Raw genomic sequence first — 26,150 nt, 5'->3', positions numbered from 1 at the left:
TATTTTACCTCATCCTTGCCCGCCTCCGCAAAATACTGTCCACAAAAATAAATACCACCCAGTTGTACAAGACAGACTCCTTGGCATCCAGCTCCTTCCTCCTGATAAGTCGTGGAGAACCAAGTTTATTCTACCTGTCGACGTTTCTCGCGCCGTGCCCTTGGTCCCGTGGCCACCACTCTGGTCCCAGCCACTATCCGCTGGGTCCTGAACTGCCGCAGCAGCCTCCTCACTGGTCCGCAGGCCTTCTGCCCGCACCTCCGTCCTCCCGGTCCCCGGGCCCCACTCATCGCCCGAACCACGCCCCAGCACGAACGCCAGGCCACACTGTTAGCTTTTTTTGCATCCCCGTGGCCGAGGCACAGTCCCGCTGCCTTCTCAAGTCATCTCCGCGCGGTCCTCCCTCAGGAACGCTCCTTTTCGACTTGTCGCCTCCTTCTGAGTCCTTGGGGGCCGTCCTGGATCAGCTCTACTCACCGGATCAGGTGCCACTTCCTCGGACTGACCTTCCTCATCCCTTTGTTAACTTTTCGTTGGTCTCTGCCTTCCCTAGTCTGCCCCAAACGGAACCAAATCCTCACGTGCGGGTTAGCGCGCGGGTGGTTACCTGCCTAGGGAACCGTGACGCCTCCGCCGAGGTCCCTGGGAAATGTAGTTTCTGCAAGGAAACCCCCTTGGCCTGGGGCGGGTGGGGGGTGGGAGTGTTGAGCGGCGGGGCCCTAATCTGCTCAGGCGCGAAGTATCAGTTTCTCCGCCCGGCGCTGGTGCGGGCGCTTGCCGCCGATTCGCCCTCTGGGAAGTGGAGTCTGCGAAGCAGAAGCGCTGCAGCTCTCTGACTTGAGGGAATCCGGCTCGGCGGGTCTCCCGGCAATGCGCAAGCGCAGTTCGGATCCGGACTGCAGACTCCACTTCATTGTGTTCTGCCTGCGATGTGGCGGTGGCGGTCTCTCGCCGCGGGCAGAGGCTCCTCGAAGGGCAACCCAGTGGTGACTAGACACGGTGGCCGAAGCCGCATCGGGAGAGCGGGAGCAGCCTTGGGGTGGTGGAGCCCGGTGGGAAGGGCGGATGAAAACCGAGTAGGTCTGGGTCGTGGTCCGTTCTGAAGGACGGTAATCTGATGCCCCAAACTTCCCGGGACGTATGGCTAAGGTTTGATTCCAAAGACAAAAAGGCCAGGTGTGAGCTCTCGGGTTTAGGGTCCGAATCTGCGGGTGCATGTGGAAAAGGATGCGGTCAGGGCCTCTGGCGTGTGTTTTGGAAACGACTCCGGGAAGCCCATTTACGCTCTGTGGTAGATGCTCCCGGTGTGGTCCGGATCACAGTATCCGGAACTCGCTGAGGCCGGGTCAGCAGCTGCGCAGCCCCTGCAGCAGCTTCCCAGGGGACCTGGCAGAGGGCGGGAGGGTGGGTTGTACGATTAACATTCGTGGCGCCCAACGCCCACTCCCACCCCCACCCCGCACAAATACACAGCTTCTCTCCCACCTTTGACTCCAGGTCTCCCAAACTGGGCGCCAGAGAAGGAGAGGCTTGAGGCCAGAGAACGGCATGGCCTTGAGAGACGTCTCGACAATGAAAATCCAGCCTTCTTAGCTTCTTTTCTAGGAGAAAGAAGACGACCCTCCTTCTCTACTTCTTTCACTCCCCGCCCCAGGATTAGGCAGCCGTCCAGGCAGGAGACACACTTTTCTTGAGATCTCTCAGCATAATTTAAGGGTAAAAGGCTGGAGAGTGTGTAGAAAGTGTGAAAACGGGCTGGAGGATGCTTTCTTCAAGAAAAGTCAAAGTATTTAAATACAGAAGGGAAGATATGGAGGATCTGACTCAGATTGCTAGGGGGAAAATTGGTGCGGGGTGCTGGGAGTAGCTGCAAGGTGAGCTATTCCCTTTACAGGGGAGACCATCAGAAAGACCCTCCAGGAGGAGAGAGGATTGGGAGCAAATAGGGACTAAGAATTCACTACCTGGAGTATTGGAGGATTCCCAGGGTGTGAATGCTCAAAGCCCCACTCTGGACTGCTGTGTGGTATCTTTTGACCCAGTCCTCTCCTCATAAACAGTAGAAGGTGTTACCAGCCTGAGGCTCATCAGAGAAGAAGGAATGGCAGTCAGGTGCCTGCCAACCGTGGTCCAGGTGAGTGAGGGATTGCTGTGGGCTTCCCCCTCTAAATTGCCTTAGGAGATTTGAATGTAGTAGTTGAGGAGGGTGGGCCTGTTTCTTTCCCCTGACCAGGAGCTTTTCTCCCAGTCCAGTCTCACTCAGGAGCCTGACCCGCTCCTGCCCACCCCCCCATCTTGGGCACATCCTGGTGGGTGTCAGAGCTCAGGAACTTCCTAAAGCTCACCTAAGTGACACAACTGGAAGTGAAACCCAGGTTGGTCCAAAGTGGAAACCTGTGCTCTTTCCACTAGCAAGTAAAATAAGGGTCTAAAGTGGTAAAGGCAGTACCTAACATAGGAGTGATAGAAGAGAGAAATTGGAATGCTTTCTTAGAAAGGTGGGATTTACTGGGCTTTTAAAAAAAAATTATATTTGGCTTTTTACTTCAGAGGAATATTGGGTACAAATGAAATCATTCAAGTGGTATGTTTTCAATTTCAATAAATTACTGAAAAGCTTTGAGCAGTGCTAACTTCATTAGAATAAGGGTATGGACTCCACTTTGAAGGAGACAACATTCATTTGAATGTACAAATTCTGATGAATTTGGTAAATTTGTTCTAATTCATTCACACTTAAACCTGTCCAGGGCAGGAATCTGTGGCAGAAATCACTGGAAGGGCTGAGCAGCCGATTGAAAGTACCATGTCAACCCAGTCCCAGCTCACTGGTTGCTCACCCTTCTCCTTGGTTTCTAGCTTGTCCTTTAGAACCCATCTCAGGCACCACTTTTGTTTTGAAACCTGTCTTCACGGTGCCAGTCCACTGTGATATTTCTCTTCCCTAGCCTTTTCCTCAAATTCATTGTTGGTGTCACACAATTATCTTGTGTTTACAGGCTGCCATAATTTTGGTTGCCATTCAGCAGACCTGTATTAGGGATGTAAAATGTGCCAGGTATTAGATCTATGCCCATGATAGAAAGGTGAACAATGTTCCCTGACAGATTGGTTCATGGGCTCAGTCCAACAAATGTTCCTTGGTTCAGCCTACTTTGTGCAAGGCTCTGGGTGCAGGTAACAGAAACCTAACTCAGACTACCTTAAGCAAAAGCAGGTCTTTATTGGAAGGACACTGGGATATTGCCCAAAATCCAAAGGCCAAAATGCACCTGTACTTCAGCTAGGCAAGCGGGGTCTAGAATAATCTAAAAGTCCTTTCTCTTGGACCCTTGCCTTTCTTCTCTGGGCTTCTACTTAACTCTTCCTTCTCAGTTCACACCAGCTCTCTTGGCCTCTCAGCCAAGTGTTTCCACAGAAGGTACTAGCTGTGATCAGAGGGAACAAGGTCACATTGTCCAGAAGGACTGTTTCCATGGGAACCGTGTATGTGTGTTGGGTTCAGCTGAAGAAAAGCAGGAGTTGCTGAGTAACACATTTGTAACAGGTGCTGGGTACATCGGCCATGTTCTAGAAGACATGATGGGAAGACAAGGGAGATGTGGAAATGGTCCATAGCTTCTTGGAGTTAACACTCTAGTGGGGGAAACCAAAAGTAAACCAAAACTCAGTAAAGTGGGACAGTGCTTGGATGGCCCTGCACAGGTGATCTGGGAGCAGTTGAGGAGGGGTGCTGAAGAGGTAATGCTGAAGCCAAGACCTGGGTAGGATTGGTCATAGGGGTGGGGGTACAGGCAGGGCTGTGCAGATTGATGGAGATGGGAGAAAATGTTTTGGGCAAGATGAACAGCCAGTGTGAAGTCCCAGTGCTGAGGAGGCCTGTCCTCTCCACAAGGTATTTTTCTTCAGGGGAACGAAGTCTGATAAAAGTTTGACCCCTAGGAGACCCTGAGGAAGTGCTTCCCTTGTCACAGAACACCATCCCCCTTCTATGCTAACAGCCCTGCAGACGGTCACAGCATTTCCCAGAGAGTCATGTGGGGGAGTAGCCACCAGTCAACGGGGATGGGTTTGCCCTTACAGGAATCAGTGACCTTCAAGGATGTGGCCGTGCTTTTCACCCAGGATGAATGGGCGCAGCTGAGCCCTGCTCAAAGAGCCCTGTACAGGGATGTAATGCTGGAGAACTACAGCAACCTGGTGTCCCTGGGTAAGTGGGAGCCTCTGAAGTCTCATCTTCATATTTGGAGATTTCTTTGGGACCCGTAAACTGGTTCCATACAGAAGTTTGGGCTGGGAGTGAGCTGTTCTGAGGATGTTATCTCAGTGCCTATCCTTTGTGTCCTGGGCACAGGGCTCTTTGGAGTCTAAGTGCAGATGTCTCAAAGGTGACTAGAGGTCGAATCCTCCCTCCCTTCCAGCAGAGAGAAAGACGGGAACAGATTCTCTGTGTCAGGCCCAAACCATCTCTTCCTCCTTCTGGGAACTGTTGTCTACCCTGGGCCCCTATCAGGTCACCTTTTCCAGGAAGTTCTATGGACCATACCTCATCCTTGCAATGATTTTATCTCTGGTATGAACAGATATGGCCCATTTTTTTTTCCCCTCTAAAACAGGACTCTTAGGACCCAAGCCAGATATGTTTTCCCAGCTGGGAAAGGGGGAAGAATGGATGCCGGAGGACTCCTTGGGAGGCTTCTGTCTTGGTAAGCATGCTGCATGTGGGAGGCATTGGGAGGAACACAGCACGTGCGCCAGGCCTGTGGACTGAGAAACGAGCATCTTTTCCCTTCATGTTCACCCCAATACCTTGTTGCCATATTTGTCCCCACGTGCATGTGGCACTCCTTTCTTGTGGCAGTTTGTGCTTCCCTGGATCCTCCTCCCCATGATTTTTCTTCTCTCTCTATTTGGCATAGATGGACAGCTCCCCACTGTGCTTGTGTGTCCTGTTGTTCCCTTCAGCATCTGACCGTGCAGTCTCTGCTCACACTTCTCCAGTGAGGAGGAACAGCATAGGTTACACACAGCTGAGCAGCTTCTGGTCCTCAGGGCCAGTCACCATGTGCCTACTGAGGCAGCTCTTCTAGCTAAACATTGCACATTTCTTCAACCACCTTCACATTTGTTCATCCATGTGTACCTACATTCAGCATTTAATTATTCTCCACCTTCTGCTGGTGCTGCACTGGGCTGTAAGCACCATACGAGCACAGCCAGATTTTTTGCCCATTTTGCTGTATTGCTCATGCCCAGCACAGTGCTTGGCACCTAGTAAGTGGCAAAGACTTGGTGCCTGGGGATACAGAGAACACGACAGTTTAGTGGCTGTTACTTGTTTTGAGGAACCCATTGGATCTGGTAGCTTAAGAACGGGAGCAGGGGTGTCTTTCCCTAAATCCCCCAATATTTTAGAGAGCTATTGGCATGTTCAAGACATTACATTTCACTTTCTGCCAGCATTTGGCCAATTGTAAAATATTTTTAAAACCTTTTGTTACTGATTTTTCACAGGAGCCCAATGAAGTAGGCAGGACTTTATATTCCTACAGTAAGTAACTGTTTACTGGAATGTCTAGGATCTAATCTGTTATGGAATTTATATGTCTTAACTCCAAAACTCAGTTATCAAAAAAATCTTTTAACTTACCCCAATAGCATTCTGAATTTGTATGTTCTATTACACCCAAACTAAGGCATTTTTAATATTTCACTCAGTATTATATTATACAAGCAGTGTTATAACAAAAAAAGACAAGGGATGGGAATTAAAAGAAATTAATCCACTGTCCCAGTACTCTGGCCTAATAACATCATTTATTCTTCCATTATTCATCATTGACACTAATTCTTTATTGCACTTCTGAGGGGGGATTGTGAAGATGAAGAGGACTTTTATGCCTAGAAGGGATTTTATAGTCAGGTATGAGTAATGACATGAAAAACCATGAGGTCATGGTTCAGTCCTTCCCAGATGCCTTTCATGATCCTCTGTTCCAGCACCTCTTGTTTCCTGGACACCCTAAGCTGTGAGCTGATTCACGAAGGATGGTTAGTGGTCAGCCAGTCAGACATGGAAAGAAATCTTGTATTTCCCAATAAACTTTTGGGGTTTTGTGTTGCTGTTGTTGTTGTTTGTTTGGTGGGTTTTTTGTTTGTTTGTTTTTAGTTTTTGGCTGCACCATGCGGCTTGCGGGATCTTAGTGCCCCAACCTTAGTTCCCCGACCAGGGATCGAACCCAGGCCCACAACAGTGGAAGCACAGAGTCCCAACCACTGTATCACCAGGGAATTCCCCCAGTAAAGTTTTATAGTTGTTCCTTCAATTTCCTATTAAAATTATAGTTCTGTTTTTTAATAGAACTACCTCCTTGTTTTTCAACTGGAAATTGCTGCTGTAAAGAAGTGGTAGTCATTTCCAAATATTTATTCCCCTTGTCACTCTCCAATTCTTATTCTTAAAGTGTTCACTGAATCATTTTTAGTATAGTTTTTTATTTCTGTTTCACTTCTTAATGACTGGCTAGGACTTGAAAAACCATGTAGAACAATGATAATAGGTTTATCTCTTCCCTGGGCCATGATCTAGTGTAGGCAGGGAGCTGACATTTGAGCCCCTGTGGATCAGCACTGTGCTGGGTGATCTCCGGGGATTTGTTAGCTGCCCCATTTCAACCTTACAACCTGTGAGGCAAATATGATTAACCCCACTACAGAAAACCCAGAAAACTCAACTTCAGGGTGGTTAACTAATATCAATGTATTTAATGTTGCCATTTTGTTGCAAGTCAGGATGAGGGTTAAACCAGTGTGACCCTCAAATGGTGTCATTCCCCCCCGCTTCTCCAAAATAGCTTTAATTTTACAGAAATTGTTTACCCAGTAAACCTAAAGAAAATGACCTGATCCCTTAATTTGAGTAGATTGCTAATAACTTTTTACATTTCTTCCTTATTTATTAATCTGTTTAGTTTCTTTTTGTTATATCAATTGTACATTTGCCCTTTAGCTTTAAATTATCTTTTCTTGAGCCATAAAATGTATTCATTTACAACTGTGCATGGTATTCATCTATAATTTTTTTTTACATCTTTATTGGAGTATAATTGCTTTACAATGGTGTGCCAGTTTCTGCTTCACAACAAAGTGAATCAGTTATACATATACATATGTTCCCATATCTCTTCCCTCTTGCGTCTCCCTTCCCCCCGACCCCCACCATCCCACCCCTCTAGGTGGTCACAAAACACCGAGCTGATCTCCCTGTGCTATGCGGCTGCTTCCCACTAGCTATCCATTCCACGCTTGGTAGTGTATATATGTCCATGCCACAACTCCCGCCCTGTCACAGCTTACCCCTCCCCCTCCCCATATCCCCAATCCATTCCCCAGCAGGTCCGCGTCTCCATTCCCATCCTACCCCCAGGTTCTTCATGAAATTTTTTTCTTTTTTTTTTCTTAGATTCCATATATATATGTGTTAGCATACGGTATTTGTCTTTCTCTTTCTGACTTACTTCACTCTGTATGACAGACTCTAGGTCCATCCACCTCATTACAAATAACTCAATTTCATTTCTTTTTATGGCAGAGTAATATTCCATTGTATATATGTGCCACATCTTCTTTATCCATTCATCTGATGATGGACACTTAGGTTGTTTCCATCTCCGGGCTATTGTAAATAGAGCTGCAATGAACATTTTGGCACATGACTCTTTTTGAATTATGGTTTTCTCAGGGTATATGCCCAGTAGAGGGATTGCTGGGTCATATGGTAGTTCTATTTGTAGTTTTTTAAGGAACCTCCATACTGTTCTCCATAGTGGCTGTACCAATTCACATTCCCACCAGCAGTGCAAGAGTGTTCCCTTTTCTCCACACCCTCTCCAGCAGTTATTGTTTCTAGATTTTTTGATGATGGCCATTCTGACAGGTGTGAGATCATATCTCATTGTAGTTTTGATTTGCATTTCTCTAATGTTTAATGGTGTTGAGCATTCTTTCATATGTTTGTTGGCAGTCTGTATATCTTCTTTGGAGAAATGTCTATTTAGGTCTTCTGCCCATTTTTGGATTGGGTTGTTTGTTTTTTTGTTATTGAGCTGCATGAGCTGCTTATCAGTTTTGGAGATTGATCCTTTGTCAGTTGCTTCCTTTGCAAATATTGTCTCCCATTCTGAGGGTTGTCTTTTGGTCTTATTTATGGTTTCCTTTGCTGTGCAAAATCTTTGAAGTTTCATAAGGTCCCATTTGTTTATTTTTGTTTTTATATCCATTTCTCTAGGAGGTGGGTCAAAAAGGATCTTGCTGTGATTTATGTCATAGAGTGTTCTGCCTATGTTTTCCTCTAAGATTTTGATAGTTTCTGGCCTTACATTTAGGTCTTTAATCCATTTTGAGCTTAGTTTTGTGTATGGTGTTAGGGAGTGATCTAATCTCATACTTTTACATATACCTGTCCAGTTTTCCCAGCACCACTTATTGAAGAGGCTGTCCTTTCTCCACTGTACATTCCTGCCTCCTTTATCAAAGATAAGGTGACCATAAGTGTGTGGGTTTATCTCTGGGCTTTCTATCCTGTTCCATTGATCTATCTTTCTGTTTTTGTGCCAGTACCATACTGTCTTGATTACTGTAGCTCTGTAGTATAGTCTGAAGTCAGAGAGCCTGGTTCCTCCAGCTCCGTTTTTCGTTCTCAAGATTGCTTTGGCTATTCGGGGTCTTTTGTGTTTCCATACAAATTGTGAAATTTTTTGTTCTAGTTCTGTGAAAAATGCCAGTGGTAGTTTGATAGGGATTGCATTGAATCTCTAGATTGCTTTGGGTAGCAGAGTCATTTTCACAATGTTGATTCTTCCAATCCAAGAACATGGTATATCTCTCCATCTATTTATATCGTCTTTAATTTCTTTCATCAGTGTCTTATAATTTTCTGCATACAGGTCTTTTGTCTCCTTAGGTAGGTTTATTCCTAGATATTATATTCTTTTTGTTGCAATGGTAAATGGGAGTGTTTTCTTGATTTCACTTTCAGATTTTTCATCATTAATGTATAGGAATGCCAGAGATTTCTGTGCATTAATTTTGTATCCTGCTACTTTACCAAATTCATTTTTTAGCTCTAGTAGTTTTCTGGTAGCATCTTTAGGATTCTCTATGTATAGTATCATGTCATCTGCAAACAGTGACAGCTTTACTTCTTTTCCTATTTGGATTTCTTTTATTTCCTTTTCTTCTCTGACTGCTGTGGCTAAAACTTCCAAAACTATGTTGCATAAGAGTGGTGAGAGTGGGCAACCTTGTCTTGTTCCTGATCTTAGTGGAAATGCTTTCAGTTTTTCACCATTGAGGACGATGTTGGCTGTGGGTTTGTCATATATGGCCTTTATTATGTTGAAGTAAGTTCCCTCTATGCCTACTTTCTGCAGGGTTTTTATCATAAATGGGTGTTGAATTTTGTCGAAAGCTTTTTCTGCATCTATTGAGATGATCATATGGTTTTTCTCCTTCAATTAGTTAATATGGTGTATCACGTTGATTGATTTGCGTATATTGAAGAATCCTTGCATTCCTGGAATAAACCCCACTTGATCATGGTGTATGGTCCTTTTAATGTGCTGTTGGATTCTGTTTGCTAGTATTTTGTTGAGGATTTTTGCATCTATGTTCATCAGTGATATTGGCCTGTAGTTTTCTTTCTTTGTGACATCCTTGTCTGGTTTGGGTATCAAGGTGATGGTGGCCTCATAGAATGAGTTTGGTAGTCTTCCTCCCTCTGCTATATTTTGGAAGAGTTTGAGGAGGATAGGTGTTAGCTCTTCTCTAAATGTTTGATAGAATTCGCCTGTGAAGCCATCTGGTCCTGGGCTTTTGTTTGTTGGAAGCTTTTTAATCACAGTTTCAATTTCAGTGCTTGTGATTGGTCTGTTCATATTTTCTATTTCTTCCTGATTCAGTCTTGGCAGGTTGTGCATTTCTAAGAATTTGTCCATTTCTTCCAGGTTCACCTATAATTTTAACATTTTATATTATATCCTCTTTCTCATTTCCAACTTTATCTGTGTATTTTTCCTCTAAAATTTGTTGAGACTTTTTGTAGAGAACCAGCTCCTATTTCTCTTACATGCTATAATTTTATTTCGACACTTAGCATTATCATTTCCTTTTTTTACTTAAAGCAAATATATTTTGATACTGTAATCCTATCTACAGAACAGAATATGTAACATTTTTGAACAGCCTGAAGAATGGGCAAACACCCTCCATACCCCGCTCTCCAGCTGAAGAAACAGAACAAAGCTGCATATGTGAAATTTGATGTGTCCCTCCTCATCAGTTCTTCCTCCTTTCATACCAGAGAGCCACTAGCTTGAATTTTACATTAGCTCCTGTGCTGCTCTTCTTGCTCTTTACCACTTTTATCCATAGCTCTGAGCAATATTGTTTAGCTTTGCACACTTTAAAGTTGATATATATGTATTGTACTATAGATACCTTTCCACAGCTTGCATTTTTTTTAATCCTTGTTGAGATGTGTAGCTCTAGTCATTTTTAACTGCACTCTGATACTCCTTCAATGGCTATACCTTTATTTAACTATTTTCTTGCTGATAGACCTGTACGTTGTTTCCAGACTTTTTGCTGCCTTTTGAGTGATGCTGACCTGAATATTCTTTTTTTTTTAATTTATTTATTTAATTTTGGCTGCGTTGGGTTTTCATTGCTGCACACGGGCTTTCTCTGATGGTGGTGAGTGGGGGCTACTCTTTGTTGTGGTGCGTGGGCTTCTAATTGAGGTGGCTTCTCTTGTTGCAGAGCATGGGCTCTAGGCGTGCAGGCTTCAGTAGTTGTGGCACGAGGGCTCAGTAGTTGTGGCTCGTGGGCTCTAGAGTGCAGGCTCAGTAGTTGTGGCGCATGGCCTTAGTTTCTCCACAACATGTGGGATCTTCCTGGACCAGGGCTTGAACCTGTGTCCCTTGCATTGGCAGGTGGATTCTTAACCACTGCACCGCCAAGGAAGTTCAGACCTGAATATTCTTGTACATACTTCCTTATACACATGGGCCTTGTTTGGGAATTTCTTTAGGTGTATTCAGAGGTGTAGAAATAGTGGGTTTAAGAGTATATGCTTCTTCACGTCTACTACATGGTCCCAGATTGCTGATTAAATTAGTTGATCCAAATTATACTAATAGTTGATGCAGGTTAGTTGATGTTACTTTGGCAAGTAACAGGAACTGAACCAAAATTCCTAAGAAATGGTATCTCATTGTGGTTTTAATTTGCACTTCCTTGTTTACTGGTGGACTTGAACATCTTCATATGTTGATTATTTGTGTTCTGTGACATATTCTTATTCTTCATTCATTTTTCTGTTATAGTTTATCTTTTTCTTATTCACTTGTAAGACTTCTATATATAATTAGGAATTGAATACTTTATCAGTTAATATGTGTGCCAGTCTATAGCTTATCTTTTCTCTTTCTTTACTAGCAGAAGTTCATAATCAGTCTTTGTCTTAATGATCTTTATCTTAGTGCTTTCTGTGTCCTGTTTAAATAATGCTTTCTATCCTTAGCTCCATGAGGGAAGGACTTGGTCATGTTTGCTCTTGTATCTCAGCTCACCAGGTCCCAGTATGTATTTGTTGAATGAAATCATGAATTTTTTCTAATAATAATTTACTTTTGTCTTTTTTTTCTGTATAAATCTTATCAGAGATTTGCCTTTTTAATAAATTTAATAAATAATTTTTGACTTTACTGATCGTTTCTATTTTATCTTTATTTCATTAATTTTTGCTCTTCATTATTTCTTTCCTTTGAATTTTTTGGAGCTTATTCTGTCCTTTTTCTTTATTTTTAGTATTAAATGTCATCACAATAATGCATTTAGTTTAACGAAACTACAATGTTTATTATGAAAACTGATGGCCTCTTATCCCCCCTTATCCCCATTCTCTCCTCTTTAGAAGTAACCATTTTCTCTTCTTTCAGTTGATTATTTGGTATATTTGTTTCCATGTCTTCAAGGAATGTGTTTATATTGCTACCTCTTGACTTTTCAGTTTTAGGCATTATTTACTGAATTCCTTCTATAAAAGTGAGGATTAAACTCACCTCCCCGACTATTCGTCTTACTACCTTTTCCATTCCCTGTCCTTCCAGTAGGGTTATAGTGTACTTAATGGTCAGAGAAATAGTCATTGTTTACATTCTGAAGCACTATTCACAGCTGATCCATGAAGTAAATCCTGGCAACTTTTGCTTTTGCTTTCCTAAGCAATCTTTCCCAGGGTTCATTTAGTTTAATTTAATATAATTTAATCCCAGACCTTCTCTAGTTGTCTGCATCTCGATTCTCAAGACTTTTAGATCAGAAGTCATTCTGACAATTTCATTTTCCTGGAAAAGTCTCTTCTGGAGCCATCTGACCTGCTCCTTTCTGGAATGGCAGGTGCCTAGCTGTCATCCTCCTGCAAATCTCGTCTTTCCCGGCCTGCACGTCCCACATCATCCTTTTTCTTGGCTTATCTCTTCATTTGCACATGTCTTCCAGTAGCTTCCTAAGAAAGGATGCACAGGAATAAGTTTTTGGTAACCTAGCAAGTCTGTAAATGTCTTTTTCCTGCCCTAACACTTTCTGGATAGTTTGACTAGATAGAATTCAACACTGGAAATCTTTTTTCTTCAGAATTCTGAAGACATTGCTCTGTTGTTTTCTAGACCTAAGTCTGCTATTGAGAAATCCAAAATCTTCAGGTTCTTCATCACTTGTGACCTGAAAGCTTGCATGATCTCCTCATTTACTCCAGTGTTTCTCAGTGGTGTACCCTGGTTCCTATACTTGGATCCACTGAGGATTGGTGAGCCTTTCCATCTAAATTTCTGCCCTGTGGATCTTGGACATTTTCTTCTAGCATTTTTTAATTTCCACCTCCAGTTTTCTCTATTTTCTCTTGATGGAATGTCTGATACCACCTGGGCTGGTCTTCTAATTTTATCTTTTTATATATATATATAAATCTTACTGTATATATATATAAATCTTACTGTATATATATATATATAAATCTTACTGTATATATTTATATATATATATAAATCTTACTGTCCCTAGTAAGTTTTTTTTGTTTTTTTAAAAAATGTATTTATTTATTTATTTATGGCTGGGTTGGGTCTTCGTTTCCGTGCAAGGGCGTTTCCGTGCGTTTCTGTTGCGGTGAGCGGGGGCCACTCTTCATCGCGGTGCATGGACCTCTCACTGTCGCGGCCTCTGTTGTTGCGGAGCACAAGCTCCAGACGCGCAGGCTCAGTAGTTGTGGCTCATGGGCCTAGTTGCTCTGCAGCATGTGGGATCTTCCCAGGTCAGTGCTCGAACCCGTGTCCCCTGCATTGGCAGGCAGATTCTCAACCACTGCAAAACCAGGGAAGCCCTAATTTTATCTTTTTATTAAAATTTCCATCTTTATTTTTTTTGTTCTACTTTTGACAGGTTTCTTCAGTTATGTCTTCCAGTTCATCTATTGAGATTTTAAAAATATTTTTAATCAGCTTCATTAAAGTATAATTTACATGCAATAAAATTCACCATTTTAAGTGTAATATTTGATCAGTTTTGACAAATTTATCACCAAATCAAAGGAATAACATTTTTGTCATCTCTAACCAAAAATGCCTTCTTACCTCTTTGCAATTAATCCCGTCCCCTGTTCCCAGCCCCTGGCAACCACAGGTCTGCTTCTGTCACTGTGAGTTTACTTTTCCAGGATTACTTTTCCATTGCCTAAAAATAGTTGTTTCATTTTTTCCCTGGTTTTCTAATTGTTTATGGTGGGAATTCTCTGTTGAGTTTTCAAATTCTGCCATCCTTTTTAATTTCCAAAAACTCTTGTTTTATTTGTAAGCTCTTATTCGTGTTTTACAATTGTAATATCTTACCTCTAAAGGTAATGATTTCCAAAAACACTTTCATCTCCCTTTATCGGCACTGTGTTCTCAAATTTTCTCTTTGATTGTTTTGATATCTCTTTGGTATCTCTTTCTTGTTAGAGGCTTTCCTCAGTTGGGAGAGGGAAACCTTCCAGCTCCTCTGAGTTGGGGAAGGGATCTGAGGGCATAAAGGCTTCATAAACTGACCTTAATCCAAAACTCCTTATTTTATCCACCCCCACTCTCAGATGTACTTGATAGTGCGAAGTCTTGAAACTTTTGATGATTTGGAGGAAATTGGGTCAGTTTCTGGTCCCTCCCTGGGGGTGACCTCTTGACTACATTGTATAGGGTTTGGATCATACTACTTGCATACCTTGTTTGATACCCTAGAGTTATCGATATATAGTTTAAAACCATACTTTTTTTTTAGTGTGGCCCAATGCAGCTACAGGTACTGCTCCTAATTCAGCCCACATGAAGTAACCTGGGCCCCAGTGAGAACTGACTCTGAGGGTCCAGTCTTTCCCCATCTCAGTTCATCTTCAGTGTCGTGAAACCAGGGTGTGTTTGACCCCCTCTTGATAACACAATTAGATGAGTGTTTTCCTGTAACACAAAACATTAAAAAGCCAATTTTCTCTTATATATAGGTGATATGTTTTATGATCACAATCAAGAAAAGGCTTTAATAAACATAGCTATCTAATAGCTGCTAGAAAAGAAAGCTAGCAATTGGTTGTTTTTATTGAGCCAAATTATTATTTTTGAAAGCCACTCCCAGATTTTTTAAACTTTTATTGAAGTAATACTAACACAGGAAAATACATAAATTATAAGTGTACAGCTCCTCAGATTTTTACAGTATAAATACATCTGTATAACCAGCACCTATATCAGGAAATAAAATGTTCCTAGAACACCAAATATCCCCTCCCATCCCCTCTGTTTCTTTTGTCCTGAAGATAATTACTACCCTGACCATAGCTTTGTTTTGCCTATTTTAAAACTTTTTATAAATGGAATTATATGTGTCTACTCTTTTGTGTCTGGCTTCTTTGCTTTCACAGTGTATTTGAGATTCATCCATGTTGTCTTATGTAGCAATAGTTGGTTCATTCTCATTGAGGTATGATATTTCACTCTGTAGACCTACCACTATTTATACATTCTACTGTTACTAGACATTTGGTATATTTCTGACTTGGAGCTATTATCAGTAATACTGGAACTATTATGAACATTCTTATACATCTTTTAGAGAATGTACGTTATACATTTCTCTTGAGCATATAGCTAGGAGTACTATGTTCATGAGTAGACAAGCTTTTTTTTTTAATTTATTTTTTTTGGCTGCGTTGGGTCTTAGTTGCAGCGCACAGACTTCTCTCTAGTTGTGGTGTGAAGGTTTTCTCTTCTCTAGTTGTGGCGCACAGGCTCCAGGGCACGTGGGCTCTGTAATTGTGGTGTGGGCTCCAGAGTATGTGGGCTCCATAGTTTGCGGCATGCAGGTTCTCTAGCTGAGGGATGTGAGCTCAGTAATTGTGGCTTGTGGGCTTAGTTGCCCCGCAGCATGTGGGATCTTAGTTCCCTGACCAGGGATCGAACCTGCGTCCCGTGCATTGTAAGGTGGATTCTTTACCACTGGACCACCACGGAAGTCCCTGCAAGCTTTAATAGACACCGCCAAATAGTTTTTTTAAGTGGTTATACCAGTTTATACTCCAGCCAACAGGATACGAGGGTTCCATGTCCTCTTATATACTTAGTATTGTCATTAAAAGTTTGTTTTTCACCATTCTAGAGGATATATGGAGTATCTCATTGTATCTTAACTTATGACTAATGAAGTTGATCATCTTTTTATTTTTTTATTGATCATTTAAATATCCTCTTTTGTAAAGTATCTATAAGTCTCTCCCCTATTTTCTATTTAGTTGTCTAATCTTTCCTTATTGATATATTTTAGGGGTGTACATTTGGGATTTGATCCTCTGTCATATAGATACATAATGCATTATAAATATTATTTCACACTTCGAATAATGGTGTTATTTGGTAAACAGAAGTTCTAAATTTTTAGGATAGTCCAATTAATTGGGGGTTTTCTTAAAGTTAATGCTTTTTGTGTCCTACTTAAGACATTTAATGCCATGAAGATCTTCTTTGTTTTCCTTTATTCTTTTGTTTTTCATATTTAGGTCTACAGTCCACATGGAAGATTTATTTTCATTATTTTCCATAAAGGTATTCAGTTGACCCAGGATCATTTACTGAAAAGACTATCCTTTCTCCCATTGTACTGCAGTGTACCTTTGTCATACATATGGGGACTGCATGGGCATAGGTCTGATTCTGGGTCTATAATCTGTTCCGCTGGCCTGTTTGTATACAGACTGGACTTCCTTAAATGTTCAGAAGAATTCACTAGTGAAGCCATCTCTGCTTGGAAATTTCTTTGTGAGAAGGTATTAAATGGAAGATTCAATTTATTTATTAGATGTAGGACCATTCAGATTTTCTGTTTCTTCTTGCATCTGTTTTGATACACTATACCTTCCTAGAATTTAGTCTTTTAGTTTATTGGCATAAAGTTTCCTCATTATGCTATTATCTTATAAATCTCTTTAGAATTTGTCTTGATGTCACCTTTATCATTCTTGATAGTGGTAATATGTGCCTCCTCTCTTTCTCCATTAGTCTTGATAGAGGTCTATCAATTTTTTATTAAGTTATCGATTTCTGTTATTTTTATTATTTCTTTCCTTCTCCTTTGTATTTAATTTGCTATTTTTCTGATTTCTTGAGATTGATAATTGATACAGATAGATAGATGTACATTTCCTTCTAACCATGCTGTAGCTGCATTTTGTAAGTTTCATTTCATGGTTCTATTATCATTAAGTTTAAAATATTATCTAATTTTTGTTTTGATTTCTTCTTTGCTTTATCAGTTATTTAGAAATGTATGGACTAGTTTTAAAATATATGGATTTTCTAACCATCTTTTTGGTATTTTGTTATTCACTTCTGGCATAATTCCACTGAGTTCAGAGTACACATTCTGAATGATCTCTGTCCTGTGAAATGTGTTCATACTCCTTCACATCCCAGTATATGTTCAGTTTTGGTAAATGTTCTATATGCATTTAAATATGTATATTCTGTCATTGTTGGGTATAGTGTTATAAGTATATCATTTAGATCAAGTTTGTTTATCTTGTTATTCAGATCCCCTATTCTTAATGGTTTGATTTGTGAGTTATTGAGAATGGTATGTAAACATATCTCACTATCATTGTTAAGGTTTCTCTATTTTTCCTTTATACATTTTGAAGTTATATTATGTGAAAATGTAGATTTGTTATATTTTCCTAGATAATTGAACCTTTTGTCAATATGAACTATCTTAAAGCCTGTTTTCTCTAATATTATGAGATTTGTCTGATATTAGTATAGGTATACCAGCTTTCTTGTGGTTAGTGCTTGCTTGATAAATCATTTTCCATTCTTTTCTTTCCTTTTAATTCTGGATCTATATTTTTGATATTTCTCTCCTGAGTGCCATATAGTTGGATTTTATTTTTTTAATCCATCCTCACAACCTTAGTTTTTTATTTGTTTGTTTGTTTGTTTGTTTTTGCAGTACGTGGGCCTCTCACTGTTGTGGCCTCTCCCGTTGCGGAGCACAGGCTCCGGACGCGCAGGCTCAGCAGCCATGGCTCACGGGCCTAGCTGCTCTGCGGCATGTGGGATCTTCCCGGACCGGGGCATGAATCCATGTCCCCTGCATCGGCAGGCGGACTCTCAACCATTGCACCACCAGGGAAGCCCAACCTTAGTTTTTTAATAGGAGAATTTAGACCAATTACTAATATGTATAGGACTGGACGTCTGCTATTTCATTATTTAATTTTAATTTTACTCACCTGCTTTAAGTCCATTTTTTTTCTTGTCTTCTTTTGAATCAACTATTTTTATTGTTCCATATTCCAATGAGCTTGTACCTTCTTTAACTAGTCTTAAAGACTGTATGAGCGTGTATCTTCTTTAACCAGTCTTTTATTAGTAAGTCTAATAAGTAAAACCAGCTTATTACTATCCAAAATAAATAATTCCCAGGCAATGCTAATAGCTTAAAACAATACTATTTTCTTTCTTTCATGTCTTGTGGTATTTTTGCTATGTATTTTAATTATGTATATATTTTCAACCTCTCAAGACATTATAATTATTGTTTTGTGCAATAATATTTTTATTTACTCTTTCCATTGCCTTTTCTTACTTTTACACCTGGGATTATCTTTCTTCTGCCTGGAACACTCCTTTTATTGTTTTTTTTTAATATGGGCCTGCTGGTGACACAATCCCTGTTTTTATTTTTACAGAAATATCCATTTCATATTTACCTTTTTGGGACATTTTGTTTCTATTGGGTTCTAGTTTAGCAATTTTGTTCTTTCAGCACTTCAGATGCTATTTCATTGTCTTCTTCTTTTTTTTTTTTAGACAATTACAGAGCTATTTTAAAAAATTTATTTAATTTATTTTTGTCTGCGTTGGGTCTTCATTGCTGCACGCAGGCTTTCTCTAGTTGTGGTGAGCAGGGGCTACTCTTTGTTACGGTGCGTGGGCTTCTCGTTGCCATGACTTCTCATTTTGCAGAGCACAGGTTCGAGGTGTGCGGGCTTCAGTAGGTGTGGCATGAGGGCTCAGTAGTTGTGGTTCATGGGCTGTATAGCGCAGGCTCAGTAGTCGTGCTACACAGGCTTAGTTGCTCCACGGCATGTGGGATCTTCCCAGACCAGGTCTTGAACCCATGTACCCTGCATTGGCAGGCAGATTCTTAACCACTGTGCTATCAGGGAAGTTCCTATTTCATTGTCTTCTGTTTTCCCTTGTTTTTGGTTGAAAAGAGAGCTATCCGTTTTATTTTTTTCTCTTTTAAAGGTAATATATTTTTCCTCTCAAGGAAATTTCAAATTAGTCTTATGTTTTCAGTAGTTTGACTATGGTATACCTAGGTGGATTTTCTCTGAATTTATCCTGCTTGCAGTCTGTTGTGCTTCTCAAATTCATTTTTCAACCTTTTTTTTTAAAAATAGTGCTTTTTGCCCCATTCTTTTCCTCCTCCCATTCCAGAACTCCAGTCACACATTTGTTAATAAATGTTTTCACCATGTCTTATATGTCTTTTTAAATTTTTTCCTCCAGGTTTTACCATGGATATTTTCTGCCTATGTATTTTTTTTTTAGTTCACTATTCCTCTCTTCTGCTATGTCCGATATACTGTTTCTTAAAATATTTATTCATTTTATTTATTTATTAAAAAATTTTTTTTTCTCTGTGTCAGGTCTTTGTTGTGGCATGCAGGATCTTCTTGTTGCAGTGCAGAGGCTCTTCGCTGTGGCACATGGGCTTCTCTCTAGTTGTGGCGTGCGTGTTTTTTCTCTCTCTAGTTGTGACACTTGGGCTCCAGAGCACATGGGCTCTGTAGTTTGTGACACACGGGCTCTATAGTTGAGGCACACAGGCTCAGTAGTTGTGGCACACAGGCTTAGTTGCTCCGTGGCATGTGGATCTTAGTTCCCTGACCAGGGATCGAACCCCTGTCCCCTGCATTGGAAGGCAGATTCTTTACCACTGGATGATCAGGGAAGTCCCAATGTCCAATATACTGTTAAAGCTATCCATTGAGTTCTTAATTTCAGTTATATTTTTCAGTTCTAGAGTTTTCATTTGATTCTTTGGTTCCAATTCTCTGTTAAAGTTCTCATTCTTATCTGTTTTATTGAACATGTTAGTCACACTTATTTCAAACCCCATGTCTGATAATTTTGGTATCTGAGTTCTGAGGGTCTTTCTCTATTGTCTGTTTTTTCTCTTGATTCAATAATTTCTTAGTACTCCTGGTATTTTTTGACTGAATCCTTGACATCATGTGTGAAGGAGTGAATACACTCTGGATGATGTTATGTTCCTCCAGAGAAGATTTTCCTTCCCTCTGGTAGACAGCTGGAGTACAAGCAAACCACCCTAATCCATCCACCCAGGGACTCATTAGCTGGAGATTGGGTTGAATGTTTATGAAGCTTTACCTATCTCTTGTTTGCCCTTGCTGTTATGTTGTAGCCCTCCAGGAGTCCCAACCGAGAGCTTTACATGTTTATTCTGACCACTGTTCACCCCACAGCCCCCCAGAAGGTCCTGAACTCCAGTTTTTGGCTCAACAGTACTATAAGACTATAGAGAATTCTGAATTTCTGCTTAGCTTAGTCTCTTGCCCTGAGAAGTTTAAGAATTCAGCAAATTCTCTGACGAAAAAAAACACTGTTAGAATCACCTCTATATTTCCCTTCTATCCCAAATATTAGACTATCAAGTTGGCCTCAGGTGATATCTGATGCCTTTAGACAGATTTTTTTTTTTTCAATTCAGATTTTTCGGGTGTTTTTTGCAAGAATCTGGTCTTCCACAGGCTACTTTGTCAGGTCCAGAAGCGAAAGTCAGTTCTTAAGATTTTGAGATTTGGCAAAACTGGTGTTTAACTTTAAACATTCTTTGTTTTGAGCAAGGATATATTATTGTAAGCTCACAAGGATTTTAGCCTTAAAGTGCACCTGTTTAACTTTCTTTTCCAGGTAAGTACAAGGAGTTTTATTATTATTATTATTATTATTATTATAGCTCTTTATAGATTTTCTGGAGTGAGTAGGAGAAAAAAGCATTGAGGGAGGCTTGTTCTTGATAGGCTTTCCCAGGAATCTTTGCATCATCTGTGTTAGTATCAAGTCCTTATCATTGCATTTCTTAGTACAAAGTCTTAAATAGACTTAACACAAAAGACAGATATTCACAAATACGTACAGAAAACTAGTATGCATTCAGAACTCTACTTGTTAATATCAGGATACCCATGAGACCAAGTGAGACTGTTGTTGAGTAAGTGTGGAATTTGTTTTTTGGGAGAGGAATCATTTTGTCAGACAATTCATGGGACCTTGGGCCAGATCCCAGTAGCAGAGTCCCATTTCTTATGACTATTATACTCCTTTCCCCAAATTCAGGGCCTTGCCTCCAAGACATACTGGATATATCCTGGCAGATTTGCTGCTTTGTTCCTAATTTTTTATGCTCACATATACATCCTCATGGTACATTTTCCTTATATCAATGTCACATTATTCATATAGGTTTGAAGATGTTGCTTCCTCACTGGTAGCAGGAGGTTCTAACTTTATTAGTAGGTATCAGTGTTTCACAGGCTCTATAGTAGCCTAAATTTTATTTTCCATCTGAATGCTAAAATGTGTCTATAAAACATAAATGCTGGTTTTAATAGTTACTCTGAAGCTGAACTTTTTTTCTACCAAGAGTTGACCTCTAGTTTCAATGGTTTCTTAAGGTCACATCTAGGTTATTTTAAAGACCATATCACGAAAACAGATAAGGTACATTTTTTTCTTATCTGTTAGCATAGTGTGGTCTTAGAGGTGTTTTTGAGGCTTCAAAATTCAGGTAACTTCTCTGTAATCACAAAGAAAATAAATATTGTACTCAGGATCCCAGCTCAGGCCTGTGACTTCTGAATGCCAGCTCCAAGCTCTCCTGCTTCATACATTGTATAGTTGTCAACCCCTTCCTGCCATGTCCTCTGTTCACCTCTTCTCCCTTTTCCTGTTTTATCTTCACTTCAAGAAATCTTCAAAATTACAACCTCTCTGTTAGCATTATAAACAAGGTCACGTTCTTATCCCAACTAGATGTTTTACTAGGATAAAACAGACATTTGAATTTTTGATGTCTTTCAGATTGGATGACTACACCTGTGGGTAAGAAATCAACTCTCAAGGCAGATATTCCTGAAGGAGAATTGGGTCAGTGGATGATAAAGGAAAAATTCACGAAAGATACTCACTGGAAATATGATACACTGTTGGAATGGCAGCATGGAAGCCAGGAGATAAAGTTGCAGCAAGTGATGCTTGCTCATGAGAAAACTTCATCTGTGGTTGGTGTCCAGAAATGTGATGAATCTGGGAAGCACTGCACCATGAGCTCATCCTTTGTTCAGAGTCAGGGATTTCAATCTAGCAAAAAAGCCTTTGAGTGTAGTGAGTGTGGAAAAGTCTTCACTAAGAGTTCAACCCTCAATAAACATCAGAAGATTCATACTGAAAAACTTAATGCAAATCGGAAAATTCTTATTAAAGAGAAGCGATATGAATGTAGAGAATGTGGGAAAGCCTTTCACCAGAGCACACACCTCATCCATCACCAAAGAATTCACACTGGTGAGAAGCCGTATGAATGTAAGGAATGTGGCAAGGCCTTCTCAGTGAGCTCCTCACTTACTTATCATCAGAAAATTCATACTGGAGAGAAGCCTTTTGAATGCAACTTATGTGGAAAAGCTTTTATCCGAAACATACACCTTGCCCACCATCATAGAATACATACTGGAGAGAAACCTTTTAAATGTAACATATGTGACAAAGCCTTTGTGTGCAGGGCACATCTTACCAAACACCAGAATATTCATAGTGGAGAGAAACCCTATAAATGTAATGAATGTGGGAAGGCCTTCAATCAGAGTACAAGTTTTCTTCAGCATCAGAGAATTCACACTGGGGAGAAGCCTTTTGAATGTAATGAATGTGGGAAGGCTTTCAGGGTGAACTCTTCCCTTACTGAACATCAAAGAATTCATACTGGAGAGAAACCTTATAAGTGTAACGAATGTGGGAAAGCTTTCAGGGATAATTCATCCTTTGCTCGACATCGGAAAATTCATACTGGAGAGAAACCTTACAGATGTGGTTTGTGTGAGAAAGCCTTCAGGGACCAATCAGCCCTAGCCCAGCATCAGAGAATTCATACTGGGGAGAAACCTTATGCGTGTAATATATGTGAGAAAGCATTCAGTGACCATTCAGCCCTCACTCAACATAAGAGAATTCATACTAGAGAAAAACCTTATAAATGTAAAATCTGTGGGAAAGCCTTTATCCGAAGTACACACCTGACTCAACATCAGAGGATTCACACGGGAGAGAAACCCTATAAATGTAATAAATGTGGGAAAGCTTTCAACCAGACTGCAAACCTCATTCAGCATCAGAGACATCATATTGGAGAAAAGTGATATGGAAGAGCTTTGAGACTAAGTGTATTAATTATTGAATGCAAGAGAATTTCCATTCTACAGAATAACCATGAAAGCTTACATGAAGATAGTCATTTTATTTACTGAGAGTCAAGGTTCACAGTAGTGTGGGTTTTGAGAACTTAAGAATGTCAAACACTCCTCATAATTCAGAACTGCCTCAGTTGAATAGTCTGAATTAGTCTGAATTACCAAGTATCAGAACCAACATGGACCTTCATTAACAACATAGAAATTAGTTGACCATTAAGATAAATTATAAAATTGTAAAAATTGAGAAGCACGGGAACAAAAAAGTAAGAAAATGGTCTATAAGCATTTTACTGTACTTGATTCTCTTATATAGGAGGGTTTCTACCTTTAATGGAACCCTTTGTTTTCCTCACCCCCACTGCTTACACCCAGTGTAAAGAAAGTGCAGTCACCTGTGCATTGGCCCAGGAGTTACTTAAATTATGCTTCCCGCCTTCTGCTTCAAACCAACTTTTGTCAGATTTCCCTGGTTCGTGTGTCCACTGGCTTCTTACCTGTATTCTTCTCCTGGGACAATTCATTTGAACTGTGTGTCCCTTTTTGATTTAGCAACTCCTAACTGATAACATCACGTCAGTTACTACCACCCAGTTTGCCCTTGAAGACTGTGGTTATCTGACCTCACACACAGTCCATGATTCTGGATGTTGTTCCAAACCCAGCTTTCAGAACTCAGGACCCCTATCTGGAAGGCAGAGGTTGATAAAAATTCCTGAGTAACCCAGGTCCTCTGGGCTTCAGTTTGACTCTGACCCTCGGATAATCCCTAAAGTAGGGGCTTAATCTGTGCACACATTCCCCCCGCCAGTTGTTCTGCACTGTAGTTACGCTACACACGGCAGTCAGGGGCATGCTCAGCTTCGGGTGTGACGATCCCAGCCACCTAGAGATGTTCTGGGCACTGCTACTTCTATGACTTGCCATTTCCTGATGTGCATCTGACAAGGGAGGTTAGAGCCTCAAGGGAGTTGTCAAAAGGCTCTCACCCACTTTTTCCCTTGGCTGGGCAATCGTCTGTGTCCACTGCATTAGTGTATATTTGTTACTCCCAGAATATTGAACTGCTGCATCCTGGTTCTTGCCCTGCTTTGTCTACTTTTCTGAAGGTATCAACTCTGTTCACAGAAAACACAGAGAGCTTTGAATTTCTGATTTTGCATTTGGAAGTGGCCATTTCGTGTCCTCCACCTGGGTATTCCACACTTAAAGATTACCCCGTTCTGACAGTGGTGAGCAGCGTGTTGAGTAATTCCATGGAGTAGTCAACAGCACCATGACATTCTCTGGCAGGGGCAGTGTCCATGCCCAGAAGTCTGAGTAATACTCTAGTCCTGCAGGTACAGTTCCTTCACTATCTTTAATTCTTCAGTGCTGTCAGTAGAAGCCACAGATAAAATAACATCTGTGTCCCTTCACACACAGCCTCTGGGGGCACCTCCCCTTCCCCACCACAAAGAATGCGGAGCCTGCACTACTGCAGACTGGAGCATACTACAGCATGAAGATGGAAGAGCAAGTCAACTGTTGTCTGGGAAGCAGTGTGACAGGTTCCTGGTCTGTGGAAGTGCTCTCTATCAATTTGGGGAACTGCCGGCCCCTACAAATGCTGCACCTCAGCTCCAAGTTACAGGAGAGGATAGTCTATCATGGTGGAATCAGGACTTCAGGTTGAACATGGACTTGGAAGCTTCCAGCAGCTTTAAATACCCAAGTTCTCTAAATTCAGCTCCCACCTAATAAAGGCCACCAGTGTGGGTAGGCATCTCCTGTTAGATCAGCAACTCATCCTTTCTTCCCTATTGAGCTTCAGGTGAAGCAGCATTTCAAGAGGTTGCTTGGAACTCTCCATGCCCTGGGCCCACACATGTTCATCTGCAGCCTTACATGGCTGGCAACTCCAGATTCCACAATAAACTTGGAAAGCTGCTCACTGCTACAGAGATCTGCCTTCAGTACTATCCCTATGGCCCGCCTTGTCCTCGCTATTACCTCCTTGCCTTGAATCCCTCACAAGGAACATATTTCTCAGCTAACTTTGTTGTTCCTTTTTTTTTCTGTATGCAGGCCTCTCACTGTTGTGGCTTCTCCTGTTGTGGAGCACACGCTCCAGACGCACAGGCTCAGCGGCCATGGCTTACAGGCCCAGCCGCTCCACGGCATGTGGGATCTTCCCAGACCGGGGCACGAACCCGTGTCCCCTGCATCGGCAGGCGGACTCTCAACCACTGCGCCACCAGGGAAGCCCATTCCTTTTGTTTTTAATGAGAGCTGCGGCCCCTTGGAATGTGCTTGCATTTGGGCTAAGGCCAAGACCTTCTGCCACTCATCCCAGTGGCAGCTCCAGCAGCTGTGCTTCCACCAGCATTAGTGCAGTCTGAAGGCCCTCCATATGATTACAGTCCACTTTCCCTGAGCCCACCACTGTCAGGCTTGGGTCTTCATGAAATTATACCTCTGAGATGCCTCTGAGATGCCCCCTGGCTGGGGAGGCAAAAAGTAAATGGCCTATTAGAAATGCCTGAGTCAACTTGGATATATTTATGATAGTACTGGTCATCTGACCAGACCATTAGCACTGGCTTTATTACATTATGCCATATGATTAACACCTTATGGTATGACCACCTCAACTAAGTGAGCCAAAATTTGCCTGGGTGCTATTTCATACTTTTTAAATCTGAAGTAGGTTCTCCACACTGACAGTCTGACCTTTGGCTTAACCCCCCAAAAGTGCGTTTTTGAGAACTCTGAGTTAAAGTCCCTCAGCCACCTTTTCTTCTGCCAGCTGATCTGCATGGTATTAGACAAGAGTTGAGCAATTATTTATTTTTTAAAATTTCTTTAACATACTTTATCTCATAGTATTTTTCGTGAATACCTTGTTATAGAAAAAGTCTAAAGTAATGTAGATAATATTAAGCTTATATTGGTGAATTAGTTTATAAAAAATATATTCGTATGAATTGTCTTATCTGTGCCTAACAAGAGTTGAGCAATTATTGACAGGGACTTTTCT

At 41.1% G+C, this 26,150-nt stretch overlaps 1 protein-coding gene across 2 annotated transcripts; it reads left to right on the top strand.

The window, feature by feature from the left end:
* The first annotated feature begins 1,465 nt into the window (after nt 1–1,465).
* ZNF454 (zinc finger protein 454) lies at nt 1,466–25,835 on the top strand. 2 transcript variants are annotated; one of them, XM_029219205.1, is made up of 4 exons: nt 1,466–2,134; nt 4,084–4,210; nt 4,617–4,706; nt 21,747–25,835. In XM_029219205.1, the coding sequence occupies exons 1-4, from the start codon at nt 2,102–2,104 to the stop codon at nt 23,078–23,080; spliced, it is 1,584 nt and encodes a 527-aa protein (XP_029075038.1). In that variant the 5' UTR covers nt 1,466–2,101; the 3' UTR covers nt 23,081–25,835. The 2 variants fall into 2 exon arrangements, with proteins under 2 accessions (XP_029075038.1, XP_029075037.1); XM_029219204.1 differs by lacking the exon at nt 1,466–2,134 and having other exon boundaries at nt 2,322–4,210.
* Nucleotides 25,836–26,150: the final 315 nt, after the last annotated feature.

This window comes from Monodon monoceros, unplaced genomic scaffold (genome assembly GCF_005190385.1).
Source record: "Monodon monoceros isolate NGI ecotype Baffin Bay Population unplaced genomic scaffold, NGI_Narwhal_1 Super_Scaffold_12, whole genome shotgun sequence".
NCBI classification, from domain to species: domain Eukaryota; kingdom Metazoa; phylum Chordata; class Mammalia; order Artiodactyla; family Monodontidae; genus Monodon; species Monodon monoceros.
The sequence above is the reverse complement of the archived record's forward strand: the minus strand, read 5'-3'. Positions and strand labels throughout refer to the sequence as shown.